The 24,365-nt window shown below is 40.1% G+C and overlaps 1 protein-coding gene across 23 annotated transcripts in view; it reads right to left on the bottom strand.

Moving 5' to 3' along the window:
- Ehbp1 (EH domain binding protein 1) overlaps window positions 1-24,365 on the bottom strand; it is a 253,134-nt gene that overhangs the window by 126,150 nt on the left and 102,619 nt on the right. For 8 of the 23 annotated variants that reach the window (NM_001305130.1, XM_087583543.1, XM_087583545.1 and 5 more), the window contains 4 exon segments: window positions 5,034-5,196; window positions 9,663-9,785; window positions 10,361-10,465; window positions 23,967-24,106. In NM_001305130.1, coding sequence (NP_001292059.1) covers window positions 5,034-5,196; window positions 9,663-9,785; window positions 10,361-10,465; window positions 23,967-24,106 — 531 coding nt within the window. 23 annotated transcript variants of the gene reach the window in all.

A 24,365-nucleotide genomic window follows, 5' to 3' on the forward strand; every position in this document is an offset into this window, starting at 1 on the left:
GCTGTCTCCTTAATTTGTTAATAGGAGACAGCAGGGCGTGTATGCATGTGTTGTGTAATAGCCATGCATCTGGGAATGACTGAATACTTACACTTACAGTTTGCATTCACGCTCAAGTACTCTAGGTGTGTGACTATTACTCAGCACCTACACCACCCACGAGAACCTTCATTCTGATCGCACATTAGCTGTTCAAAGAAAACAGGGAGAATAACTTGACCCAATCTTTGACCCGGGTTTGGAATAAGATGATTTTTATGTTGTAACTCTGAGTACTTACGGAAAAATATAGCTTTTCTCAAAATGTAGCCAAGGATCATAAGGCACGGGCAAGACTCTCCTTCTCAGTCCTGTGTGTGTGTATATGTATGTGTGTACCTGTGTGTATATGTGTATGTATGTGCAACCCAGTGTGTGCGTGTGTATATAAATCTGTGTGTTGTTCATGTATGTACACAGGAAATGGTTTAGAAATACAGTTCCAGAGCATCATTAAAAATCAGAATCCTGATCCTATTAAACAAAACACATCAAATGCTTAAAGTTGGTCATTATGGTTTCCTTAAATAGTCTTATTTCCAAGTCAACGGTCTGGGCGTTGGACACCAGTGGAAGTGTAATGTTTAGAGCTCTCTGCCGTTGTTACCCTTAATGGGTTTCTAACACTGACTCCGTTGCTCCTTGCTAACAACTAAATCAATGTCCACTGAAAAGTACAGACCCGAGAATTCTAGTAGTCAATGAGTTCTCACAATGAGAACTGATCAGCCCTACCCAGGAGAGAGGTTATACTTTTCCCCAAACACAAATCAAATTTCTAGACTTTCATTTATCCAATGAATTTTAAAAAATCATTTCAACCTACATCCCTATTTTAAAGATTTTTTCCTACTAAGCTATTTTAAGGAATGACACCTTTTCCCAATATTTAAATGTTAATGACTAAGTTCATTTTCCCAAGTAAAGCAGAAACCCACTTCAAGGAAACATAGCATTATTGCTTACATTATTTATGATTAAATACCTTTACAGATCTCCTCTGTCCTGTATCAGGTATTCACATTAAAGAAACCCCAAGCCCAAGAACTCCAAGCAGGGAAGGACTCATGCCATATTTCTTACAATAAAGTTTAAAGTCTTGTTCCTATTAAAACAAATTTAAGTGCCAATAATACACAATGGATGATCCAAACTTGAGTGCAAGTAGGTAGGTTTCACACAGTGTGAAAGCTGACTACACAATAAGAAAACAGCATTCCGGGCTGGAGAGACGGCTCAGCCGTTAAAGGCTAGGCTCACAACCAAAAATATAAGAAAGCAGCATTCTGTTCTCACCAAAGCTTCCTTTTCAAAGGAGTCCTCTTAGTGTCTCCTGCTGTTTAGCTCTGATCAAAATACTGCTTAGTCCACTTCTCTCTACAGTTTGTACCTCCTAGAAGTGTTAAAGAATGGTATTATATAATATGTACACTTTGTAGTCCGGCTTCTTTCAATCAGGAAGATGATATCTTAATTCATCCACACAACAGCATATCAATAATTTCTTACTCCTTATTCCTAGGTAGAATTCTACTACAGACACTGTGATCTACATATTTGCCGGTAGGTGGATATTTGAGTACCCCCATTCTTGTTATAAGAATAATTAAAACTATTAAAATGTTCTTCTAAAGGGTCTTTCTATAAACACTTTCATTCATTTCTTATAGGTGAACACCCACGAGTGGCATGGCTGATAGGACAGACAAGCATATGATTAATGTTTTTGGAGATTAGTAAAGTGTATTCTAGGATGGCTGATGAACTCTAAGAGCTCTATATAAGTGAGTGAGTCCATAGCATTGAGAAGACTTGGTATAATCAGGCTTCTAAATCTTAGCTACTCAAGTGGGTGTGCATTGGGATTAACATTGTGGCTTTAATTTGCATATCCTTGAAGACAGTGAAACTGGATTTCTTTCCAGTTCCTACTAGCTACCTTCTTTAGTGTCAATGCTCAAATTACATCCAGTTTCTTTTTCAGTCTACTGAAAATGTTTTAGTGTCTTGTCTTTTTATTTTTGGAAGGTCTTTTTTCCTCTAAGATTTAATTTTGATAAAATCCAAATTATTATTATTATTTTTTTTAGATTTTCTTTAAAAGAAGTCTTCGCCCAGCCCAGGGTCCCTTAGCTTCTCTTCCTGCTTCCCAATGAAGCCTTTGACAGTTTAGTCCTTCCTTTCATGCTTGTGTTGCGTCTTTAGAAAAGGGCATCAGACAGTTATGAACTGCTTTGTGGAGGCTGGGACTGATTAGGACCTTCAGAGGGGCAGTCAGTGCTCTTAACCACCCTGAGCCATCCCTCCAGCCAAAACAGATTGCTCTCTAATTGACTGTCACTGCTAAGTCTTCCAAAACTCATCTTCAGTACACCCACGGAACTATTTACAGACTCCTTTCCATCTCCGTCATTCAACTTTAAGGTAACAATACAATGCTTTGGCCAGTGAGTTAAAATTAAATAGTTTGTCCTTAACTTGGTTTTGTCAAAATTCTTATTTTGAGTCCCTTCTATTTCTAGGTATCTGCTACAAAACCTTATTAAATATTACAAAGAAAAACACTAAGATTTTGACTGAAGCAGTACTGTGGCAAATAATTTATTTTTATTTTCATTTTTCAGTATTTAAGAAAAATTACCTCACTGTCTTCTGTTTTGAACTGTTTTTCTTAGTATTTCTTGTACCTGCAGTTCATTCAGCTTCTAAGAAGTGTGTGTGTGTATGTGTGTGTGTACATGTAGATGTGCATGCATGTATATATACATGTGTGTACACGTGTGTGTTTCCTTGCATTCCTTTCATCTTTCCCTATCTAGAATCCCAGTTACATGCTAGGCTACTTGATCGAAGTTATCTAGCTCACTGGTCCTTACTCTTTTTCTTTCCCCTATGTTGCAATCAGAATAATTTCTATGGTTGTGTTTTTAGATTTGCCAGTCTTTTTTTTTTTTTTTTGTCTGCATTTAATATGGCATTACCTCTACTCACTTTAGAAACATTGTATCTCTCACCCCCACTTTAAGACACATTGTATCTTACTCCTCTACACACTTTAGACACATTGTCTCTCACCCCAACACATATATTAGACACATTGTATCTCTCATTTCTATAAGTTCAACTTGTATGTTCCCCATCACTCATGTTCATGTGTTCTTTCTCCAACTTCTAAAATATATTTATAATACTTTACTATACTTGTTAACTAGCTCCATTGCCTATCCCGTCTCTACAGCCATTGCTAATGACTTGATTTTCTCATAGTCAGACTTTCCTATTTCTTTACTAGTCTGATAAATTTGTGTGTCAAAGTACAAAATTTATACTTTGGGTGCTGCATATTTTCTATTGCCTCAGATATTTTTAGGCTTGAGTGGAATACATTTTGTTTAACTTATTTACCCTAAGGTTTTGAGGCAGGGCCTAGGGAGCTTTTGGCATCAGCTAACTGGGCCACCAATGAGACAACACACGCATGCGCATTCTACCTCATGTCTTGTGTTTTAAAAAATCCTTCTCTTTGCTCAGTGGAAAAGTACATATTATACTCAATCCTGAAAAAATTTTCCCACAACTGTTCAGTGTGCTTCTTTCTCACGGAAAATCTACTCACATGTGTGCTCTAGTCAGTACTCAACTAAAAAGACAAGAAGAGTCAATTTCCTGGTTGGTGCTCAGTTTGCAGGTTTTATCACTTTGGTTTACTAATGTTGTTGTCAACTCTACAAATCCAAATTATGCGTCACCAAGTCAAGGAGATATTGGGGGACTGTGTGAATTTTTCTACCCCTAAAATGCTGGAAACATTTCTAAACATGAACTTGAAGAACAACTGTGGGAACCACCTTTTTTCTTTCTGTTCTTTTGGGCATTATTATCCCCTGAGTTTGTGTTCAATGTCTCAAAAGCAACTGTTTCAAATATTTTATTCTATTTTTTAGTTGCTTAAGGCGGGATGCTAAATCCAGTCTGTGTTACTGTATTGTGACCAAAAGTGCAGGTTAGTTGCTGCTCTTTGCTCTTTAAGTGCACTCAAGGCCATAAGCCACCGGCACGGGGCAACTCTGATCACACTGCCTATTCACACTGAGCTTGTGATGATGGGCTTTGTTTTAGCAATGTTGGGATTGTGGTGTTAAGTGTCTGAACAAGTCTTCTGATCAAATCGCTATCCTATATAATTCAATGGTTTCCACAACAGAACTGCAACAGAAGTGAAGTAAATGCCTACAACTTTCAATCAAAAACATCTAAATACCATCTATAATAGAGTTTCAATAAGAAAACATAACTGGAATTCCAACTAGATTCTACAGTCTCCAAAACTTGGTGTGTCAGGGTAGATAGACATATACCTTCATGAAGAAAACCAAGGTTAAGAGTAAAAGACTTCTAGTGACCAGGAGGACTGTTGCAAACAGCAGGAGTGTCGGTCCCCCTAACTCTCAACAACACTGTTGCCTGTACAAGAGCATGCCAGGAGACATTAGAGCAAGGACAGAGGGAATGCAGTGCTCACAAGGCCCCACCCCAAGCTGAAGAACTATGGGCAGTCAATTGCAACAAAGGGAGGGGAAGAGAGAGGGGTTAGTTTCCTCCTGACACAAGCCCCAAGAGGTTGTCCAAGCCTACGTGACCAGTCATAAATTCCTGCAGATACAGGCAGCACTAATCAGACCAGGTAGGTTGTTGTTGCTGTGAGTAATTATGAAAGAAAAGGACATGAATTTGAGAAGGGAGTGAGGGGAAAAGGTAGAAATTATGTAATATAGTATAATCATGTATGAAATTCTTAAAAAGTAATAAAACAAAGAAACAGGACCTTACTAAAAAAATATTCTCAAAAGAAGTTCTAGTAGTAGGGTGAGTTACATGCTAAGTGATACACTACATATAAGCATCTGTGTCCATCAGGTATACTTCAGAAGGGTTTCCTTAGGTTAATTTGCGGGCTAAGCTGTGATGATAGCTTAGTAAGTAAAGGTACTCACTCGTCCAGCTCCTCCTCACTCTTGGAACTATCAGCATAGAGGTACTTGCTCATGTCCACCGGTCTCGGGTTCCTTCTGCGTGTCGACTGCGGTGGGGAATCCTTTATCATTACAAACGTCTCTGGTTCATCAAGGGGGTTCAGGTGCTGTGGAGTCTGGACACCTTTAAAGGGATTACAGCTGTTATTATAAAAAGACTCTTCTGCTTTTCTAGGTGAACTTGTTTCAGTGATTGATTCTATAAAACAACAGCAACAGAGGCTAGACTAATAGCACATGACACCCTCTACTTCTGATGTTTTAAAGCAGGCAATCTGGAGTCAATGGACACCGAAGTAGGAAGCACAAAAGCAATAATGAAGCAAGAATATATGTCTGAGGAGCTAAGAAACCCTTATTACACCCAACAAAATGTAAATCGTACGATTTTTGCCTCCTTCTTTAGGAAGAGAACTCTCAAACATCGCCTGTCTAGATTGCTCATCTCCTGCCTTTAATTGACTTTTTTTAAAATCATGCATGCGCGTGTATTTTGTATGTGCGTGTGGGTTTCTGCACTTGAGTTACTGAAAGCTAAAGTCACAAGTGACTGTGTGAGCCTTGTGAGATGGGTGCTATGAAGTGATGAGGGCCTCTGTGTACAGGACAAGTTCTAACCTCTGAAAAGTAATTAATTATTTAATTTATAAATTAATTAAAACAAAATGGAGAGAAAAAGAGAACGACATCTTTTCAACCTCCCCACGTGTCTCTTCTCTGAAGTGTCTTATACAGCATGATAGCGTATAAACTTCAGAAGTTTTAAACTACTTGGGAGTGCAGAATCACTGTTTATCTCAACCGTCCGAGCTTGCCATCCTAGATTGAAGCACGACAAATTTAATTTTTAAAAGAACATAAAAACAGGTATTTTTAAATGATACTTGGTAGCTCTGTCTGCCAGTGTGCATCGTCTAGGTGTCAAAGCACGTATTCTGAACTGTGTACAACATATGCTCACACAGCAGTGATGGGGAGGGCGGGAAGGGACCGAAGCCTGGGCCTTGTACATTCTATCATTAAGCTATATTATATCCAGTTCTAACCTTGACTTTTTAGAGCCTTTAATGAACTTGAACCTAGTTAACAAGAATAGCTTAAGGAAATTCAAGTTGAATTGCTGTATTAAAATCATGTGGGTGGGGTTGGGATGTAGCTCAGTGGGGAGCATGCCTAAGAAGCATGAAGTCCTGGGTTCCACTCTCAGTTCTGAAGAGAAAGCACGAGAGGGAGAGTTAAATCATGATGGTAAGCTCACAAATGTGCTATACTAAATTCACATTTAAAACACTCAAATTTTAATTTGAAAACAAATTTGAACACAATTTTGGTGATTAAAAATAGGGGTTTTCTAAAGTGAAACAAGGCAAAAAAATAGTATATTAAAACAATTTAAATTGTCCAGACAACTCTAACAATTATTTTATAGGAAACAGAAACTCGTTATTGAAGTTCTGAAAAGCAGCTTGAAGGCTCAGAGGGCCCGAGTCTGGCTCCCCCACATCTACACGGAGGTCTCAATAGTAACTGCTGGGGTGTGCGGCCGAGGGAATGGAGACATGCGGATCTCAGGGACTGTCACTCTAACCTAAACTGTAAGCTCCAGGTTGCAGAACCTATTTCGTAAAAAATTAAATATACAAAATTTAAAAGAAAATGGTAAGGAGCAGGGGAAGGTAACATGGTTGACCTCTGCCCCACAGCTATTACCACTATTACAACCACAGCAAAGAAAATGATGATTGTTTTATAATTGAGTAGCATCTCAAGCAACTTAATCTAATTATTATTTTTAAAAAATGTCAGGGTGTATAACATGACCTTCTGCCTCTCAACCCAGAGAACAGACCTAAACCCCAAGGTCTAGATTTACATGCAAGTGCTGGGGATCTTTACCTGCTAAGCCACTGCCCCAGTCCCTCCTCCTTTAAAAGATTGTTTTTATTTATGTATCTGATTATTTTCCCTGCATGCCTACATGTCTGATGCCATGGGGGTCAGAAAAGACCATGAGATCCTCAGGAATTGTACCTCCAGACAGTCATAGGCTGCTGTGCTCACTGGAAGCTGAACTCAAGGCACACAAAAGCAGCAGCAGGCACTTGACTCTTGAGCCATCGCTCTAGCAACGCCTGTTTTTTTTTTTGAAATGGGGAGGTTTTATACTGGCCAAGCTAGTCGCGGTCTCCTGGGTGGAAGTGACTGACCTCTTGTTTCTACGTCCTCACCAGTTTGGTACTATAGCCAGAAGCTATGTAGCCCCATCCTTAGCTTGAAAGTTTTATTATTTATAGTCAAACAAGTATAGTATGTATATATATAAACAATATATATATATATGTGTGTAATATAATTTCAGAAATTAGCCTAGAAGTTTTATTCTGTCTTTGCACCAAACAAAACAAAACAAAACAAAAAAAAAACAAAAAACAAAAAAACAAAAAACCGTGAGCCAATAAAGGAATTCATAAAATCGTAATAAATACCGAAATGAATTATAGGGAAACGTTTCAATAATGGTATATCTTTTGTAACACCATAATATTGAAACATTATAAAAGTTTTCTAAGCATCTTCTATTCTCTTTAGGAAAGAGAACAATGCAGAATTTCCCCTTGACTTTTATGAACAAGTTTCAGAACACACATGCTTAAGCAATGGAAAACCTGTCAAAAGAAATAAATTTTAACTTCTACTTTCAAGATTATAATTATAGAAACTGATCTAATGAAATAATTTCATTAAAAAATAAAACCTAAAGCCAACAAGTAGTTACATCAATGCAAGCTCCATGTGTATGTGTTTCTAAGAGAAACAACATGAAGCTGGGTGGGTAGGGAGATTGGGATGGTCTAGGAGGTGGTGGGGGAGGGGAGATATATGATATATATATATATATGTATATATATATATATATATATTTCTCAAAGAATGAAACGTTCTTTTTTCATAAAGTGGGCAAACTGCAGTGTACGGACAGCGACCAGCCAAGCGCTTCGGAGCGTTTCACAAACACAGTAGCAAGCGCAGTGACTTCGGATCGGGCCACTGAGGCACTGAGTGTTTCCTTTTAAAAAGAGGCTAATGAACGAGAATTAAAACTGCTTGAAAAAAATCTAAACAACTACAATATGTTTTCCTACCTCAAACACTTTTGTTTATCGAGGATACGACTTTTGGCTCGTTTATATCCTGGGAGATTACTTATTCCAGGATTTCTGGTGGCACACAGTGAAGAGCTCCTACTTGTTTTGTTAACTTTATACACAGAGTAAGAGTTTGGATAAAGCTGGCTTATTATTTCCAAATAGAAACTAGCCATCTTGTGAGACGTCACAGAATCCATTATGTGGCCACCCTTTCCACAAAGCAATTTCACGTGTATTTAGCAAAGTTACACATTTAATTTTGAAATGAAAAGCCCAAATGCTAGAATCTTAAAATTTTTTATAATATTTTCAAACATACAGACTTCGAGATGTGCAATCCATGTGTGGTCAAAAAGAGCTGTGTCTGTTCACCTCAATTTCAAAACACTGGACTGAGCCTGATCAATCTACATAAAGTGCCTGCCTCTGAGACTTACTATACGCTTAATATAACTTTATTCGAATTTTAAATATGTTCATAATCCATAATGTACTAAGAGAATTAAACCTCAGTGAGTCACACTGACTAAGTTGGTGAAGTGGAAGAGAAATGGAGAGAAAGGACCATGAACGGACACCGTCCGTCGGGAGGAGCGACTCCACAAAGCTCAAACTCTTCCCATCCTCATCAGTCGCAAAATCATTTCAAGCTCATGAAGATTTCACAGGAGCGGTCCAAAGACGTAAATGGTAGTTAACCGCTCTTGCGTTCACTCTGAGCAGGGTTTAATTAAACAGCAGTCTCACTTCTTCAACGGCCCTTATTCAAGCATTAAGAGTTTAAAATGACTTGGTAAGAAAAATGATTTAAGGGGAAGACTTTTGGGTTCATTCCTCACTAAATAGGATTATGTATGTGTGTGTGCTTGTGTGTGCGCATGTGTGTGCGTGTGTGATGGCAGCGGCTCTTCCTTCTCTGCGCCACGCTCTCACACACATACAGCTCGCTCTCACTACTGAGTGTGGTTCTCGGCCAGAGACATGCAGTCGGAAGCAGCTGGATGCTGGGTGCCCTGGACATCAGGGTGAACTGGCTAGGGAAGAGGGAAACCACCTCTATCTCACCAGCATCAGTGTCCCTCAGCGTGGCTTCCTTCCGACAGTCTGCCTATCGGCGAGGGTTAGCGTAACCACTAGGTAAAAGACTGTTATCTCAGACCTTTACTATCTTTTTGATCAAATGGATGGAGAGGATTAATAAACAAATGCAAGGATATGCATTAATTAAATGCAATAATGTTATAAACCACCACCACCTTAAGAAAAACATTCGGCCCTCATGGCTCGAGAAAACTCGACTGTACAAGGACCTTTCGTGGGTCAGTGTTCATTATCTCTTGCTTTCCTGCTAAGGGTTAAGTGGTGCTCTGGTCTGTGGGTATAACACTGTGTCATGAGGAGTCACTTCCGTGCAAAGTACGTGTGCAGAGGAACATGTTACCTTCTGAGTCTGGATCTCCAAATGGATTTAATTCTGTTACATCAGGTTCATCAAATGGATTTGTATTCACAGTGGCCAAGTCCTTTTGTGCTTCATCCAAAAAGTTAAGTGTGTTTATAAGTTCTGAAAATAAGTGCATGTGTAAAGTTCATCACAGTTATAATGAATCATGAGTTTTGGTAATTCATGAAATATTTTAAAGTATTAAAATTCACATTAATAATACCTGCAAATAATAAGACAATATTTTATGAGCGGCAGAATGCCATTCGAGTATTTTGTAGTACACCAGCATTTGAAAATAAACATTTGAAAAGGAACACGTTTCACATGGGAATTAAATAACGGAACTTTCTATGTCAACGAAATTAGATTTTCGGTGCTGAAAAGACTTGTGGGAAACTCTTGTAGACAGGTCAGACACAAATGCTCTAGAAGGCGCGTGTGAGGCACAACAAGAAGGTAAGGAAGGCGCCATGGGACTAAGGGTGACTCAGAATAACTCACATCAAACCATTCGCTAACAAACTTGTTAATGATAAGGTCTATCTTGTTGCAAGATGGTGCACTACAAATTACCAAAGAGAACATCCACAAGAGTACACAAGGACAAGACTGACAGCTAAGCAAACAGGAGTGAGAGTGCAGCAAGTCACAGTGTCACAGGCAATCAGAAGCAGAGGGAGAAAGCTTTAGACCTTCAGAGGAACTGGCTGATTTAGCTGAGGGCATAGCTGCTTGCTTTACGCAGTCGTCGTGATCTTCATCTAAGCTGCTCAGAGCATTCAACTGGTTTACAATCTCTGTAAACAGAAGCCAGTCGAGACAATGTACAGTCAGGTCACTGAGCTAACGAGCCATAGAAGCATGCCGTTATCAAAAACAGACAGGAGACGTTTGATTAATAAGGAAATACATGCAGAAGTGTTATTTTGATGAACTATATCAATGGTAAACAACTGGGCATTATTGAGATCATTTTACTGTTTGTTTAAGTAGTGGCATTTTTTATTAGTAGCATAATCACTATGTTAATAAACACAAAACGATAATAATAAATAACATAAAAGGTTTATACTAGATGTCAGCAACTCTTGGAAACAGAGCAATAAACATCTTTCGAGAGCGTCAATCACTATTTGTCTTGCAAATTTCTTAATGTAACCAAAGACTTTACGGCTTTATCTATTTGAATAAAGTACAGAGTAATTCTTCATGTTCTGCTGTGTTCAACATCAGCAAGGAAGGCCTAAGAGCAGGACAGTAGCTACAATGTTTCCTCCTTAAGCACACTACTTACCATAACAGACAGACTGCAGACAAAGAGAAAGGAGAGAAACCACACAAGGAATTTCCTATTAAAAACTGTTTTTATACACATCATAAGCAAAATGAAAGGCCTTACGAGGGTCAGTTGTTTAGTCCTCAGCACTGCCACAGCTAAGCCTAGGAAATGTTAGATACGAAGACGAACCAAACAGATCCAGACCATTTCATGGGAAATGAAGAAAACAGAAATATATGGCAGTTTAAATTTAATATCAATACAACTGTTCTTTAGTACTATAAATCTAAGTATGCAATAAATTTTACTTGAACCAAATCAAACAATCCATGTTTGTGGTAGGATTGCACTCATGAGCACTTAACTTTTTGAACAAACATTTATTTGTCCGTGTGTGCTTCTGCTTGGGGCACAAGGATGAAAAGAAACAGACATTGTATTGTCCCCAGAGAATTTACACTCTACAAAGACACTAATAAATACCGAACATAATTAATACACGACTACCAGCGTATTAGGCTTGCAAAAATGTTTCGTTTTTGAACAAAATTCCTATCAAAAATTAGTGAGCTGGGCTGGAGAGATGATTCAGTGGTTAAGAGCACTGACTGCTCTTCCAGAGGTCCTGAGTTCAAATCCCAGCAACCACATGGTGGCTCACAACCATCGGTAATGGGATCTGGTGCCCTCTTCTGGTGTGTCTGAAGGCAGCTACAGTGTACTCACTCACATACATAAAATAAATAAATAATTTAAAAATACAGTTAAAAAGCAATAAGCTTATCAATTTCCTAGATCCAAAGGAGAAAGTAGATCTTGTAAGAGTAAAACTGCTTCTGACAGTAAAAGTCAACCATCGGAAACAGGGACTTAAGACAAATAAACCCAACTGAACTGTACAGCCCTACTGAACAGCTCAAACTTGTATCTGACTGAAAATATTTTCCTTTATTTTATCGTGATAATCCCTGAAAACAAACTTTCTTGCATGTCTTCCCTTTATGGGAGCAGGGCAGCTGAACAGACGGCGTGCGCCTAGTGGAGGACAGAGGGCGCTTGCAGGAGCCGCCTGTATCGTCATCTGTGGCCCTGAAGGTGAACTCAGATCCTGAGAGCCATCTCCCCAGCCCTCCCTGTGCTAAAAACATTAATGGAAGAGTCGGAATACTGTTTTACTTTTAATTATGTGTATATCTGTGTCAGTTCGTGCACAGCTCAGCTGCAAAAGGCCACAAAGTCCAGAGGAACGTGTCTGAGGTTGTGAGGCTCCAGACCCGGGTGTCGGGAGCCTGGGAAAGGAACGCGCGCTCTAAGGCCCTGCGCCTCTCTTCGGCCCACTAGGATCACGGTTTCAAACCTGGCTCTGGAACTCAGGTTACAGCAAATTCAGAAGGAAAATTCATCGTTTCCTGCCTAGTAATCATTGCAAACTTAGAAATTTTTGTAAAATCATGAGTTGGAAGACTAGCAGTGATGTCAAATGTATGATTTTTAAAATTTTTGCCAATGATGTATTTTTAACATGAAAAAATGAACAATGAAATAAATAATGCTAAAGCTAAGAAATATTAAGTAGCAAGGAAGACTCTGCATACACTGCCCGCCAGTCCTCACAGACAGTCTGCGGGGCTTGGCTAATGTGTGCACTTCATCTCGTAATGTTTGCTTGCCTATGTTTCCAAGTGTGTCATTGCTTGGTTGAGAATTTTCAAATAATACTCAAAGATATAGTTTTCTCTAAATAGCTAGGGTATTTCAAACTAGTACATGTTTACAAATCTAATCTCAAAGAGTATAAATCTACCAGGATTAAGTATCTCATAAGACTGTAGGAAAACACTAAGCCATAAGGCTTAGTCGTCAATTTCAAATATGGATAGTGTTCCATAGACTTCTAGGTATACTGCAGAGTATGCTCAAATATTATCAAAATGAGACTATGAAACTGTTTATACCATAATTTTATGGTATAAAATATAATAATTATACTTTCATAAAAATAATTTTATGAAAAATTATTTATACCATAATTTTATGAATATTTCAAATATTTCCTCCGTCTCAGAATGTTTTTGGCAAAATTGAAAATCAACAGTGACCATTTCTTCATTAACAACCCACAGCAATTTGTTTCCTGGATTTCTCATTAATGACAAACTGTCCTGTCCCTTCTGGCCTCGGGATCTACCCTAAGCTTACGTTAATGCTTACTTTACCCCTAAAATTTTCACTTCAGGATTGTCTGGCACACAAAGGAGTGTGAAGGGAATCCTGATTGGCCAGGTCAACATTCCTCACCTGCGAGACAAACAACAGACACCCGAAATGCTAGCACTTTCTCATTAAGGGCCTGCGGCTGAGCTCCTGCTTGCCCTCACTGGCTTCCTGTTTTAGGGGACAGGCTGGTCGGTTAGGTAGTACAGCACTGTGCATATGGTGAACATGTGAGGTAATGCAAGACCAAAAAAAGACATTAATTTATAAAACCAAAAGAGGAAGACAAGGGCATTGAGGAATTAGAGGTGTTCGGGTTTATCCCAGGGGTGATGAGGCTGGCAAATGCTCACTCGTGAGCCTTACTGTGGCCCAACGGGAACACGTGCACTTTGCTCTGAGAGCCGAGGGCAGCCACTGCAAGATGCTGCACGATGCGCACTTTACGAACGGCTGGTGCTTGGGTGTTTGGCTGGTGTAATGGGTAGCCCTGGCACTTTCCTATGGAAATACTTCAACTGGCAGCTGTTATGTGGGTTTGGAACCTGAAATACCTAGTTTTGTTACATAGTTATCCTTCTGAAAGTGTGCTTTTGTTTCTTCGAAATCACCTATAGTTAATTTTTCTTTTTACAATTAGAAAATGTTAATAATTTTTTAAATGGAAGATGTTCCCAGGAAACATCACTGTGGCCCTATATATTTATGTTCTACTTCATTACTCATTTAAAGCCTTATTTCACTGGGAATGTACCTACTTAGAAAATGTTAACAATGACATCTAACAGGGCAGGAAAAAATTCTACCCTACGCTGCCGCTCAAATTGAGCAATAAACTCACAGAGCAAGGCACTTGTAGTGTACAAACTGGTTTTGACTTGCTTCACACTGGTGCAACTCAGGGAAATGAAATTAGGGGGCAGGCAATCGAAGCAAAGGGTCAAGTAATTTGTGACTTCTCTTTACTGTTAGAAGTTAAAAGCAGATAGAAATTGACCAACAGATTATCACGTTGGAAAGGGGGGACAGGAGGCAACATGAAGAGCGGGTGGCTGTTCCTTTAAAGGAACCCCGTTGGGTGAGCTAAAGGGAAAAGATAAACTGCCTAGAGCCAGGCCTAGCTGGGAGTCTTGCATCATCCACATTCTTCCCTTAAGTATAACTAGACTTAGTAGCAATATATCTTATTTAAGATAGTCCAAAATAGTAACACTTCAACTTCCTGGCAGAGATCAAGGTCACCAAGATGTCACTTCCCTCAAAGGCTGCAGCCTGTAAACATCTGACTTATGGCTACATCTAACAAGTTTAGTAATGCTCTTTTCAAACAGCAGCTCTCCACAAAGGGAGAGGAGGGCAGAGGCTGCTTTGAGCAGGCAAGCAGCTGCTGAACATTCATTCATTCTCCTGAAGTCTTCACATTTAAACAGCACATCTTAAAAACATAGGCATCCCTGAGTTTGTTTTTATTTGTATGTGTGTGCACGTGCACGCCCACAGAAGCCTGTGTGCTAGAGTCACAGGTGGTTGTGAATCATTACCCTTCCTAAGTGCTAGAAACTGACCTTGAGTCCTGGAATGTCGAGCAAGTGCTCTTGGCTGCCACAGTGTGTCTCCAGCCCCAGGACGCTGTGCCTTTTCACCCATCCCTGACACTCAACTCACATGAGCTGCACTCACCCGCTCTCCACACACACACCTTTCACCCTCCTCAGTGATCCCTGCTCTGAGGCTGCACATGTCTGTGTGTCTGTGGGTCTCATTATGTAGCCTAGGTATGTCGCCTTGAATCTGCAGTAATCTTCCTGCACCAGGCTCCTGGGTATTGAGATCGCATCTATGTGCCACCATGCCTGGTTCTCACCAAGTTATAGAAACTAAGTTCTAACTGACGCAATTGTTTATGTCATCAAATACAGAAAAATGGCCCAGCAGAGAAAAGTAAATGTATAGCCCGTCCTTAAACTTGCTGTGTGCCTGAGAAGGAGCCTGAGCTCCAGATCCTCCTGCCTTTCCCTCCCCAGTAACCGGAGGGAGGGGAGGGCTGCAGTCCTGGCTTCACTACTGTTTTCCAATCTGTGACTCATTCATTTTTCTTAATAATCTCTCTAGTTTTTATTTTTAAAAAAATCTGATTCACTATGTTTCTTTATTTCATGGCTATTAGAGATAGATGGTCCTTGAGTTCCTATGAGTTTATATGCAAAATGGACTTTAAAAACAGATTAGCAATATAGTACACACTTAGCAACATAGCAAAGTATTGGCTTTTCTTCCTTGCAATGACATGGCTGTCTACCCTGCATATCTATTTATCTGACCTATGGCAACACTACACTATCTTGATTATTAAATCTCTACAGTAAATCTTAAAGTTAGCATTGTTATGACTACTATTAATCTGTTTTAATTTTCCCCCGTTTGTGTGTTCTTGGGTTTTCTTGTATGTTTTAAAAAAATCAACTTTTAAATTTCTGTGACTGGTTGAAAATCTTCTAGGATTATAATTGACCTTGAATTTCAGGTTCGTTTAGGGAGAAGTAACAATTTTGAGTTTTCAAATCTATGAATGTAGAACTCTCTCTGTTTATTAAATTTTTTTCTCTTACCTTCAATAATGTAATGCACTGCTGTATGGGGTTTCTCAGGCCTTTCAGCAATTTATTTCTATGTAATCCATGGTTTTCTTTGGGGGGTGGGGTGGGTAAAGACAGGGTTTCTCCATGTAGCCCTGGCTGTCCTGGAACTCACTCTGTAGACCAGGCTGGGCCTCAGACTCCCAGAGATGCACCTGCCTCTGTCTCCTGAGTGCTGGACTTGAAGGCCTGTGCACCATTACCACCTGGCCCATGCGTTTTTTCTTTTAAACTTCAGTTTTAAATGGAGTTCCTACTTAGTCTCCATATGTTCACTGTTTATATGCAAACCTATATAACTGCTTCTATACCACTCGTATTTTACATAACATATAGGCATTCTACTATAAGAAGCTGTGAGTGTATGCAAGTACGTCTCAGTTCCAGTCAAGAGGCCAGGGTTCCCTAAATCAAAGCGAAGGAAAAATAAAACTTCGCCAAGAAACTTGGTGCTCAATTTTGTCAAGTACGCCTTTCTGTATCTTTTAGATGAATCTATGAATTTTTTTCTTTATTTTGTGAACATGGTAAAATTGACTTTGAATTACTAGAATACACTCCTAGAGCAACTTAGGAGTGGAGCTTAGAATAGTCCCTCCGAGGTCTTTTCCGAAAGCTTAGGCTTCATTTCGGGCTTCTATTCCCCTACCACCCAATCCTGTCACACAGGCTCTCTGAAGCTCAATGCTCAGTCACTAGACAAGGCAGGTAGAGCTGGTGGCTGCATGTAAGAGACTAGAGTGGGTTTGTAGTTTTCTGCTGCTGCTTTTACTCTGCTCCAAGGTCCAAACTGCAGGCAGTGTGAGATATTTCTGCTCTCTCTCTCCTCTTAGGATTTCCAACTCCTTTTTATTTATCTTTTTAAAATAAATTGACGTATTTATTTTCAGTTTGGGGGACTGAACCTAGGGCCTCATGCTTGCTATGCTAACACGCCACCACTTTTTGATATCCCAGCCCTTCCTACTTCTTTTCTAAGTAGTTATGCTTCCAAACTTTCTGGCTCAAGGAGTGAGAATGGCCCCATTTCTGTCTTACCTCCTATCGCTAAGAAGTATGTAACGGGTTTGAGCCTCTAAAAATTCTTACTCTTTAAATGAATTTTCAAAATACATGCTGTTTCATTTTTTCATGATACTGGTTGCACAGAAATGATTTTGTATCTGAACATCCTGAGTACTTGGTGGCAAGTGCTCAGGTAAAAATAAGCAAACTAATGAATATATTCTCTAACCAGAGTCTCATATTAATTCTGAGGAACCTCCCAGTCAAAGGTGAGAGGCCTCCTTGTCCTTGCAGAGCCCTGGGGAGTTGGACATTGAATCCTGCATGCCTGAGTCATGCTGTTATCAAGTCTGCAGTCTCACATCTCTAAGTGGGATCTCCTCTGCTGCCATCTGGACTGCTGCGAGTCTTTCCCCTGAAGGTAGCCAATGTGTCATTCTTTCCTCCTTCTCCCAAATTAACTTTATCAACTACGGATTTGCAAGTCCCAGGCAACATTGCTTATGGTAAAAAAAACGAACCCTGCTTCATCCTACATGTGTATGGTAGGACTCTGCACAGGGGGGAAGACTGCAAATTTGTGCTTCTCTGGATGTGGAGAACTGGGCATGCACTTTCAGTGGACTTGGTAAGGAATGCTTACCAAACTACTGAAAAAGTTCTTGCTCACCACAAGGAATTTTAGGCAAAACAAAACAAACCCACAAGCCCGCTATGCATCTTGTCTCTTTGCACCCAAAGTGTCACTGATTGGTAAAAGGACAAGAATATAAAGAGATGACTTACTGTTTCTTATAGCCTATAAGCAAATCCAAGGCTAAGTTTGGTTTACTTAGGCCATAAGAATCTGACTGTCTAAACAGACTATATGATGATCTTTTCAACAAGCAATTGGGGAACTTTATAATTTTTGAGTTTCCCCCAATACTATTCTACATAAAGTGTTTTAGTTGGCCTGGTTTTTGTTGAGTTTACTAAATATGACCTTGTCTTTTACCCAGGCATATTTTCTCCTTCCTGCTTGCTGTATATTTATGGATTTAACATGGGGACTGAGGGTGAGGATCAGGCTTTCCTGGCATGTGTAAGGACTGGGATTTTATCCCTGGACACCATAAAAAGCAATCAGTCAACCAATGAACAACAAAAAACAAGCAGACAGACAGAAACAAAAGCAGACAGACTGAAACAAACGAGACAGATGAAGAAGAAAGATACTCAATGTGAACTCCAAAGGCGAGCATATCGCCAAATACCGCTTCAAGCACAGTGAGGGTGTACAGATGCAAACGCTGATTATTTCAAGTCTGCATAGACTTGACTAAACTTTTCACTAAAACGCTCTGTCCCTAGCCTGCCAAGGTCTGTCACTTATGCTACATTTCAGGAATTTTTCTATTGTAATGAAAAATTCTCCAGGCTATCCGCTGACATTGTGCTTCTACAGATGAGAGGGCTGTCACCTATAGTTTCAATAAAGGTTCTTGAGAGCAGGTCCCAAAGTGTTTCCAGCTAGTAGGGAGCCTATCTCAAACAGAACGGAGTAAAGACTTTTTGATCAGCCCAAATACAGGTCTTCTAGCAAAGATTTGATGTAACTGTAGAAGATAAATTTTGTCAACTACTACTGACTCAAAGGCCACTGTAAGCAATTACCAACTAAATGGTTATTCTTTACATGTCAGTTTGAGATACACATAAAATACTGGCTAGCAGTCTATTCCTTCCAAGAAGGTTGTGTGTTATATGTGCTGTGAATATCTCGACTGAATCCACTGTTTTACATAATTAATATATGCTAATTGAAAAATCTACAAAAACAAAGTGTTCCTCAGATGAAGCTGGGAAGATGAGAGATTTGGGAGAAGCAGCGGACGTACCTTTGGCAGCTGGGGTCAGGAGAGCTGTAACCCAGGGAGGAGAGCACAGGGGGGCCGGGGACGTCCCTTCCCTTCAGCACTGACAACCGACAGGACAGGAGCAAGACAGCGTTTCAAAGAACTCTGCTGTGGCCTCAGCTCCACAACCAAAGACTCCAGTAAACTAAAACCAAAAGAGGAGCCTGCACAATGAAACCAGACCAACTGTGAGATTGAAAAGAAATCCTGAATCTGATCTGGACAGAACTCAGAAAGCTGAAAACCTCAGAAGACTTTCACAGAATCTCAGTCATCTACGATATCAAGAGTGATGCAAGACGACAGAATTTAATACACACCTTTCAATGACCGTGACTACTAATGGTCTTAATTTCCAGTGAAAACACACAGTCTAGCAGAAGAGATTCTAAAAACAGTATTCAAGAACCAAACCTTGCCTTCAAAGAAATGCACTACCTTAGAGTACAAGGACAGAAAAAGTATTCTAGCTATTAGAAATATGAAACACTTTAGCACAGTAGAACTGACTCCTACCATTAAGGAACAGAAATATAAAAAACAATACAATTAAAGAAAGAAAAATTGGATCATAATGATATGTCAAAATTAGAAAAAGAACATAATGAAAAACAGAAAATTACAGACCAATCTCCTTAATGGACAGAGACACAAATTTCTCAAAGATATTTAAAAACTAAATTCAGGAGCATGTCAAAAAGACCACCATGATCAAGGCAGTTTCATCCCAGAGACTCAGGAATGTTTCAACATATACAAACCAACAAGTGTAACATAACACATAAACAGACGCAAGGACATAAACTACATGATAATTTCATTAGATGCAGAAAAGGCCTTTGGCAAGTTCAACTTTCTTTCAGGATAAAAACTATGAAAACAACTAGGAGTGGAAGAAACACATCTCAATATATTAAGGGATACATGTGACATGTCAAACTCAGTTTCATTCTAGAAAAAGAAAAACTGGCATTTTCACTAAAATCAGAACCAAGACAAGGGTACACACTCTGTCCACCCCTATTGAGGATTGTGCTTGAAGTCCTAGCCAGCACATTTGACAAGGGAAAGAAAAAAGGAATACAAATAGGAAAGGAAGATTAGCAGTATTATTTGCACATTATGTGGGTCTATACATAGTATCTTACAGAGTCCACCAGAAAACTTCTGCAAAGTGCTAAGATACAAAAATGAAATTAAAAACTTATGCATGGGTGTTTTGTCTACATGTAATGCACCATGTGTGTGCCTGATGCCAAGGGAGGCCAAGAGAAGGAGTTGCGTCCCCAGGACAGGAGTTATAGATGGTTGTGAGACAACATGTAGGCGCTGAGAATTAAAACCAAGTCCTCTGTAAGAGTCAGTGCTCTTAACTGTTAATCTATCTCTCCAGCACCCAAAATACAAAAATCAGTAGCCTTCCTATATACTAGTAATAAAAGTATTACAAGAGAAAACAGGTAAACAATTCTATTCACAACTTCACCCAACCCCCAAAATAGCTTTGGAATGAACCTATCCAAGAATGTGAAACACACCCTACAATGTAAAATTTAAAACACTGAAGAGGAAAATTGAAAAGACACTAGAACCTGGAATGATCTCCTGTGTGCACGCACTGAAAAAATTAATATTGTAAACTGAGTGTTCCCATCAAAAGCAATCCAATGGTTCAATGCAATCCTTAACCACCATTCTACAACCATTCTTCACAGAGATCCTAAAATTCACATGGAGGACCAGTGAGATGGCTCAGAGGTGGGCGCCTGTCAGTAGGCCTGACAGCATGACTCCAACCACTGGAGCCCGAGGAAAACCAACTTCCACAACTTCTCCTCTGACTTCCACGTCCATGCTGTGGAAAGCGTATACATACAGACAGATATTGAGACATACATACAGACATACATACAGACAGACAGACAGACAGTCATGCACTAAAACTTAATAATTAGCATGTAAACATAAAGAACCTTTGATAGTCAAAGCAATTCTAAACAATAACACTAGAAGCATCAACATACCAGATTTCCAATGTTTTATTTCATTTTTCTTTTACTACAGAGCCATAGCAATAATAATTTTAAAAAGCAATATGGTACTGGCACAGAAGCAGATGTGAAGATCAAGGGAATAGAATTAGGACCAAGATATAAACTCACACACATATAGCTAGCTGGTTTTTAACAAAACCACATGGAGAAAAAAAAATCAGCCCCCTCAACGCATATGTGGCGTTGGAAAAACAAAATATCCGCATGTAGAAGAATGAGACTAGAGTCCCACCTCTCACCATTCACAAAAATCAACTCCGACACATGGAGGGCTTGAATGGAGGATCTGACACACAGAAGTGCTGTTAGGGAAGTAGAAGAGGCTCGAGAGCAGGCAACAGTAAAGGCTTCAGGGTAGAGCGTCACAGGCTCGCAGGCGGAGGCCAACAGCCAACAGGAAGCATTGGAAATGTAAAGGCTTCTGTACAGTAAAGCAGAGGCTCAAACAAACGCAACAGAAGCCTACAGCATAGGATGTAGGAGCGTCACCAGCTGTGCACTTCTGACAGAGGAATCTGTCATATTCCTGTCCCCAAGCCACGGGTTTCCCTTGCTCAGGAAACAACCTCCAAGCCCCACTCACACAAGGGGCCTTTTGGAAAGGAAAGTTCAGCGGAGCAGGAGAGAGTAAGAGAGAACGGTGGGAAGAGGAGGAGCAACGTCCACTGCATGCACACCAGGTTTCCCAGCCTCAGACAACCCCGATGACCGATGACCGATGACCGCAAGGCTAGTGGTTGCTCTCCAGTCTGAACGTAAGGCCCTAGAGCTGGAGAAAACCTCGGAACTCCCTGGATTTAGAAAGTCAAGCTGGTGCCTATGTAGAGCCTTCACCCCTATGGATTGATGTGCACGGGGCACGGTGCAGTGCTCTGTACAGAACAGAGGAGAAAGTCAAACCCTCGGATCTCCAATGGTGACCTGCCGCAGTAGCACAAAAGTTGTGTGAGTAACCAATCACTACCTAATTCCAATTAAGGTCCACTCCACGAGATGAAACCCATCCAACATTGCCTGGGCAGCCAAAGAACAAGATAGGCTGTGGACCTGGGGGAAAACCAAATGCTACACTTGCTTAAAAAACATAGCAAGAAAATGACTGCTCACAACTTTCTGCTAGACTCACAGGTCACTACCCTGCTCAGCTATTGTCAAAGCTTCTTCCTGTGGTAGATGGGAACAAATAGAGACCACAATGAGAAAACGTGCTCACTGTCTGTCAAGATACTTTGGAATCCTGTCCTAAATGGGATGTCTCATCGAATCCTTCATCTCGCAGCCCAGAGAACTCTACATACAGAAGAGGAGTTGGGAAGATTGTGAAAGCCAGTGGGGATGGAAGACAGCAAAGAAACATAGCTTTCAAGACACCGTAGGATGGACTGATGCAGATAAATTCAGAAATTGTGGCAGCAGAGTATGCACAAAGTCTGCACAAGTCTAAGCCAGATGGAATCCAAGTGCTGTGAGGGAAGTGGACATATGCCCCCATTCTTGTCCCAAAGCTATCTCCAACTGATTGGTTCCAAAGGAAACAAATAGTTTCTCTGATGGTGTCTCACTGGGGATACAAATCGTGCCTGTCAACACAAAGTGACCCCAACTAGAGATATGTGTATGTGTTACAATGCTTTGTCTCTGAGCTTTTCCCCCCTACACATCTTTTGCTTAAATATTATTGTTTCTGATTGTTTTTATGGGATTTCGCATCTATGTGGTTTTGTGTTTTTTCTTTGACTTTTTTCTCTGTTTTGTCTTATTTTGATTTGTTTTTAACTTACTTTAATTTTTATTAGTACAATTCTAGATGCCTGTTTTAATTTTAATACTAGAGTCTACAGGTTCATTCATTTACCTGTCTGGTTAATTCATTTTAAAGTCTATTCTAAAATGGAAACAAAACATTTTTCAAATTACTCTAGGGGGAAAAAATGCTTAAAGTGAAAGAGAGCTCAGCAGTTAAGAGCGCCGGCTGCTCCTGCAGACGACGATGAGGCTTCAATTCCCAGCACCCACACGATGACCCCAACTGTCTCTACACTAGTTCCAGTGACTCCGACACCCTCTTTCGGCCTCTGCAAGTACAGGCATGCATGTGGTGCTCAGACGTACATGCAGGCAAGACACCCACACACTAAGAGTATTTTTAAAAATTAAAAATTAGAGTGGCAAAATGATAGAGGGGAAAATAACAGGAGAAGGCCTGGAAACAGCTGGTGAAGCTCAGTACGCCAGCTCACGGGACGGACGTGCTCTCACAGCTGTGTGTGCACGCACATACGTGTGTGAGCACGAAGGTGGCTCATGTACATGCGCAGTGCAGGTGTGTACAGGAAGCAGAGGTCCCAGTCTGCTGCTTTCTCAGCTCCAGCTGCACCTGGAGCCTGCTCCTCTGGCAAGGTCAGCCCCTCAGATGCCCGTCTCCTCAGCACTGGGATTACAGACATGAGCTCTGCACTTCTGGGGAATAAGCCCAGGTTGTTATTGTTGTGTGTCGGGCACCTGACTGATGGAGCCATTGCCCCAGCCCTGCAAATAGCTATTAAAAAGCAAGTGTTATAGAACTAGATTAATCAATAATATCTATGAGAGATGTGCTTAAAGTAACGGAGATGGGTTAACAAGCGTACGAAACACAGGTTACAATACCAACAGTGGACAAGATTTCAAGGAAGGACGTATAAAATGGAGCAAAAGGAGACAGGTTAGGATGAGGTTACAAACTGTACAAACTGGGGTTTGTTTGTTTGTTTGTTTTGTTTTTTGTTTTTTGGTGTTTTTTGACTAAATACTTGAGGATGTAAGTCTTCTATCTTTAATAGATTAACTACATAAAAAGTAAGAATATAAATAGGTTAATTTCTGAAAAATTAACAGATACATCATCTGTTTTAACTGTAAAGAAAAGCATTCAGTAAAAAACTTTTTTGAAAACTCAAACAGAAGGAACGCTAAATCTCATTTGAATTTGATTAGAAGTATGCATATTCTCTTAAATTCACTGGAGTTAAAAATGAAATCAAAATTGAGTCACAAATTAGAAAATAAAGATAAGGTTCAGTGCTAACTCAGCCCACATCTGGTTCAGGGCCACTGCAGCCCACATCTGGTTCAGGGCTAAGGTGGCCCATACCTGGTTCAGGGCCACCATGGCCCACACCTGGTTCAGGGTTAATGGTGCCCATGCCTGGTTCAGGGCTAACGCAGCCCACCTGTAATTTTTGCTGCCTTCTCCTCTTGGTTCACTCGGTTCTCGTCGTCATCCTCATTATCTTCTTCGAAATCATCTAAATTGCCAATGTCAGCCTGCTTCATACTCATCAAACTAGCCAAGCTCTGCATATCTTCATCCCTATATGAAATTAGTCAAAAAGTAATACACAGCTTATTAGATGACATTTCTTAAAAAATAATTAGAAAATTCATGCTTAACATTCCTAATCTGAAAATCTTAAATTTAAAACACTCCAAAATCTAAAGCACTCTGAAACCCCAGCCTTCCATATGAATGAGGTGTCACCCATGAAAAACTTCATACATGACACATGACAGGCTACAGGCAAAGCTCAGGTGTGCTACAAACACTGGAGAAACTCTTTAGGCCACATACG

The sequence above is a fragment of the Rattus norvegicus genome, chromosome 14 (assembly GCF_021556685.1).
Source record: "Rattus norvegicus strain SHRSP/BbbUtx chromosome 14, alternate assembly SHRSP_T2T, whole genome shotgun sequence".
NCBI lineage: Eukaryota > Metazoa > Chordata > Mammalia > Rodentia > Muridae > Rattus > Rattus norvegicus.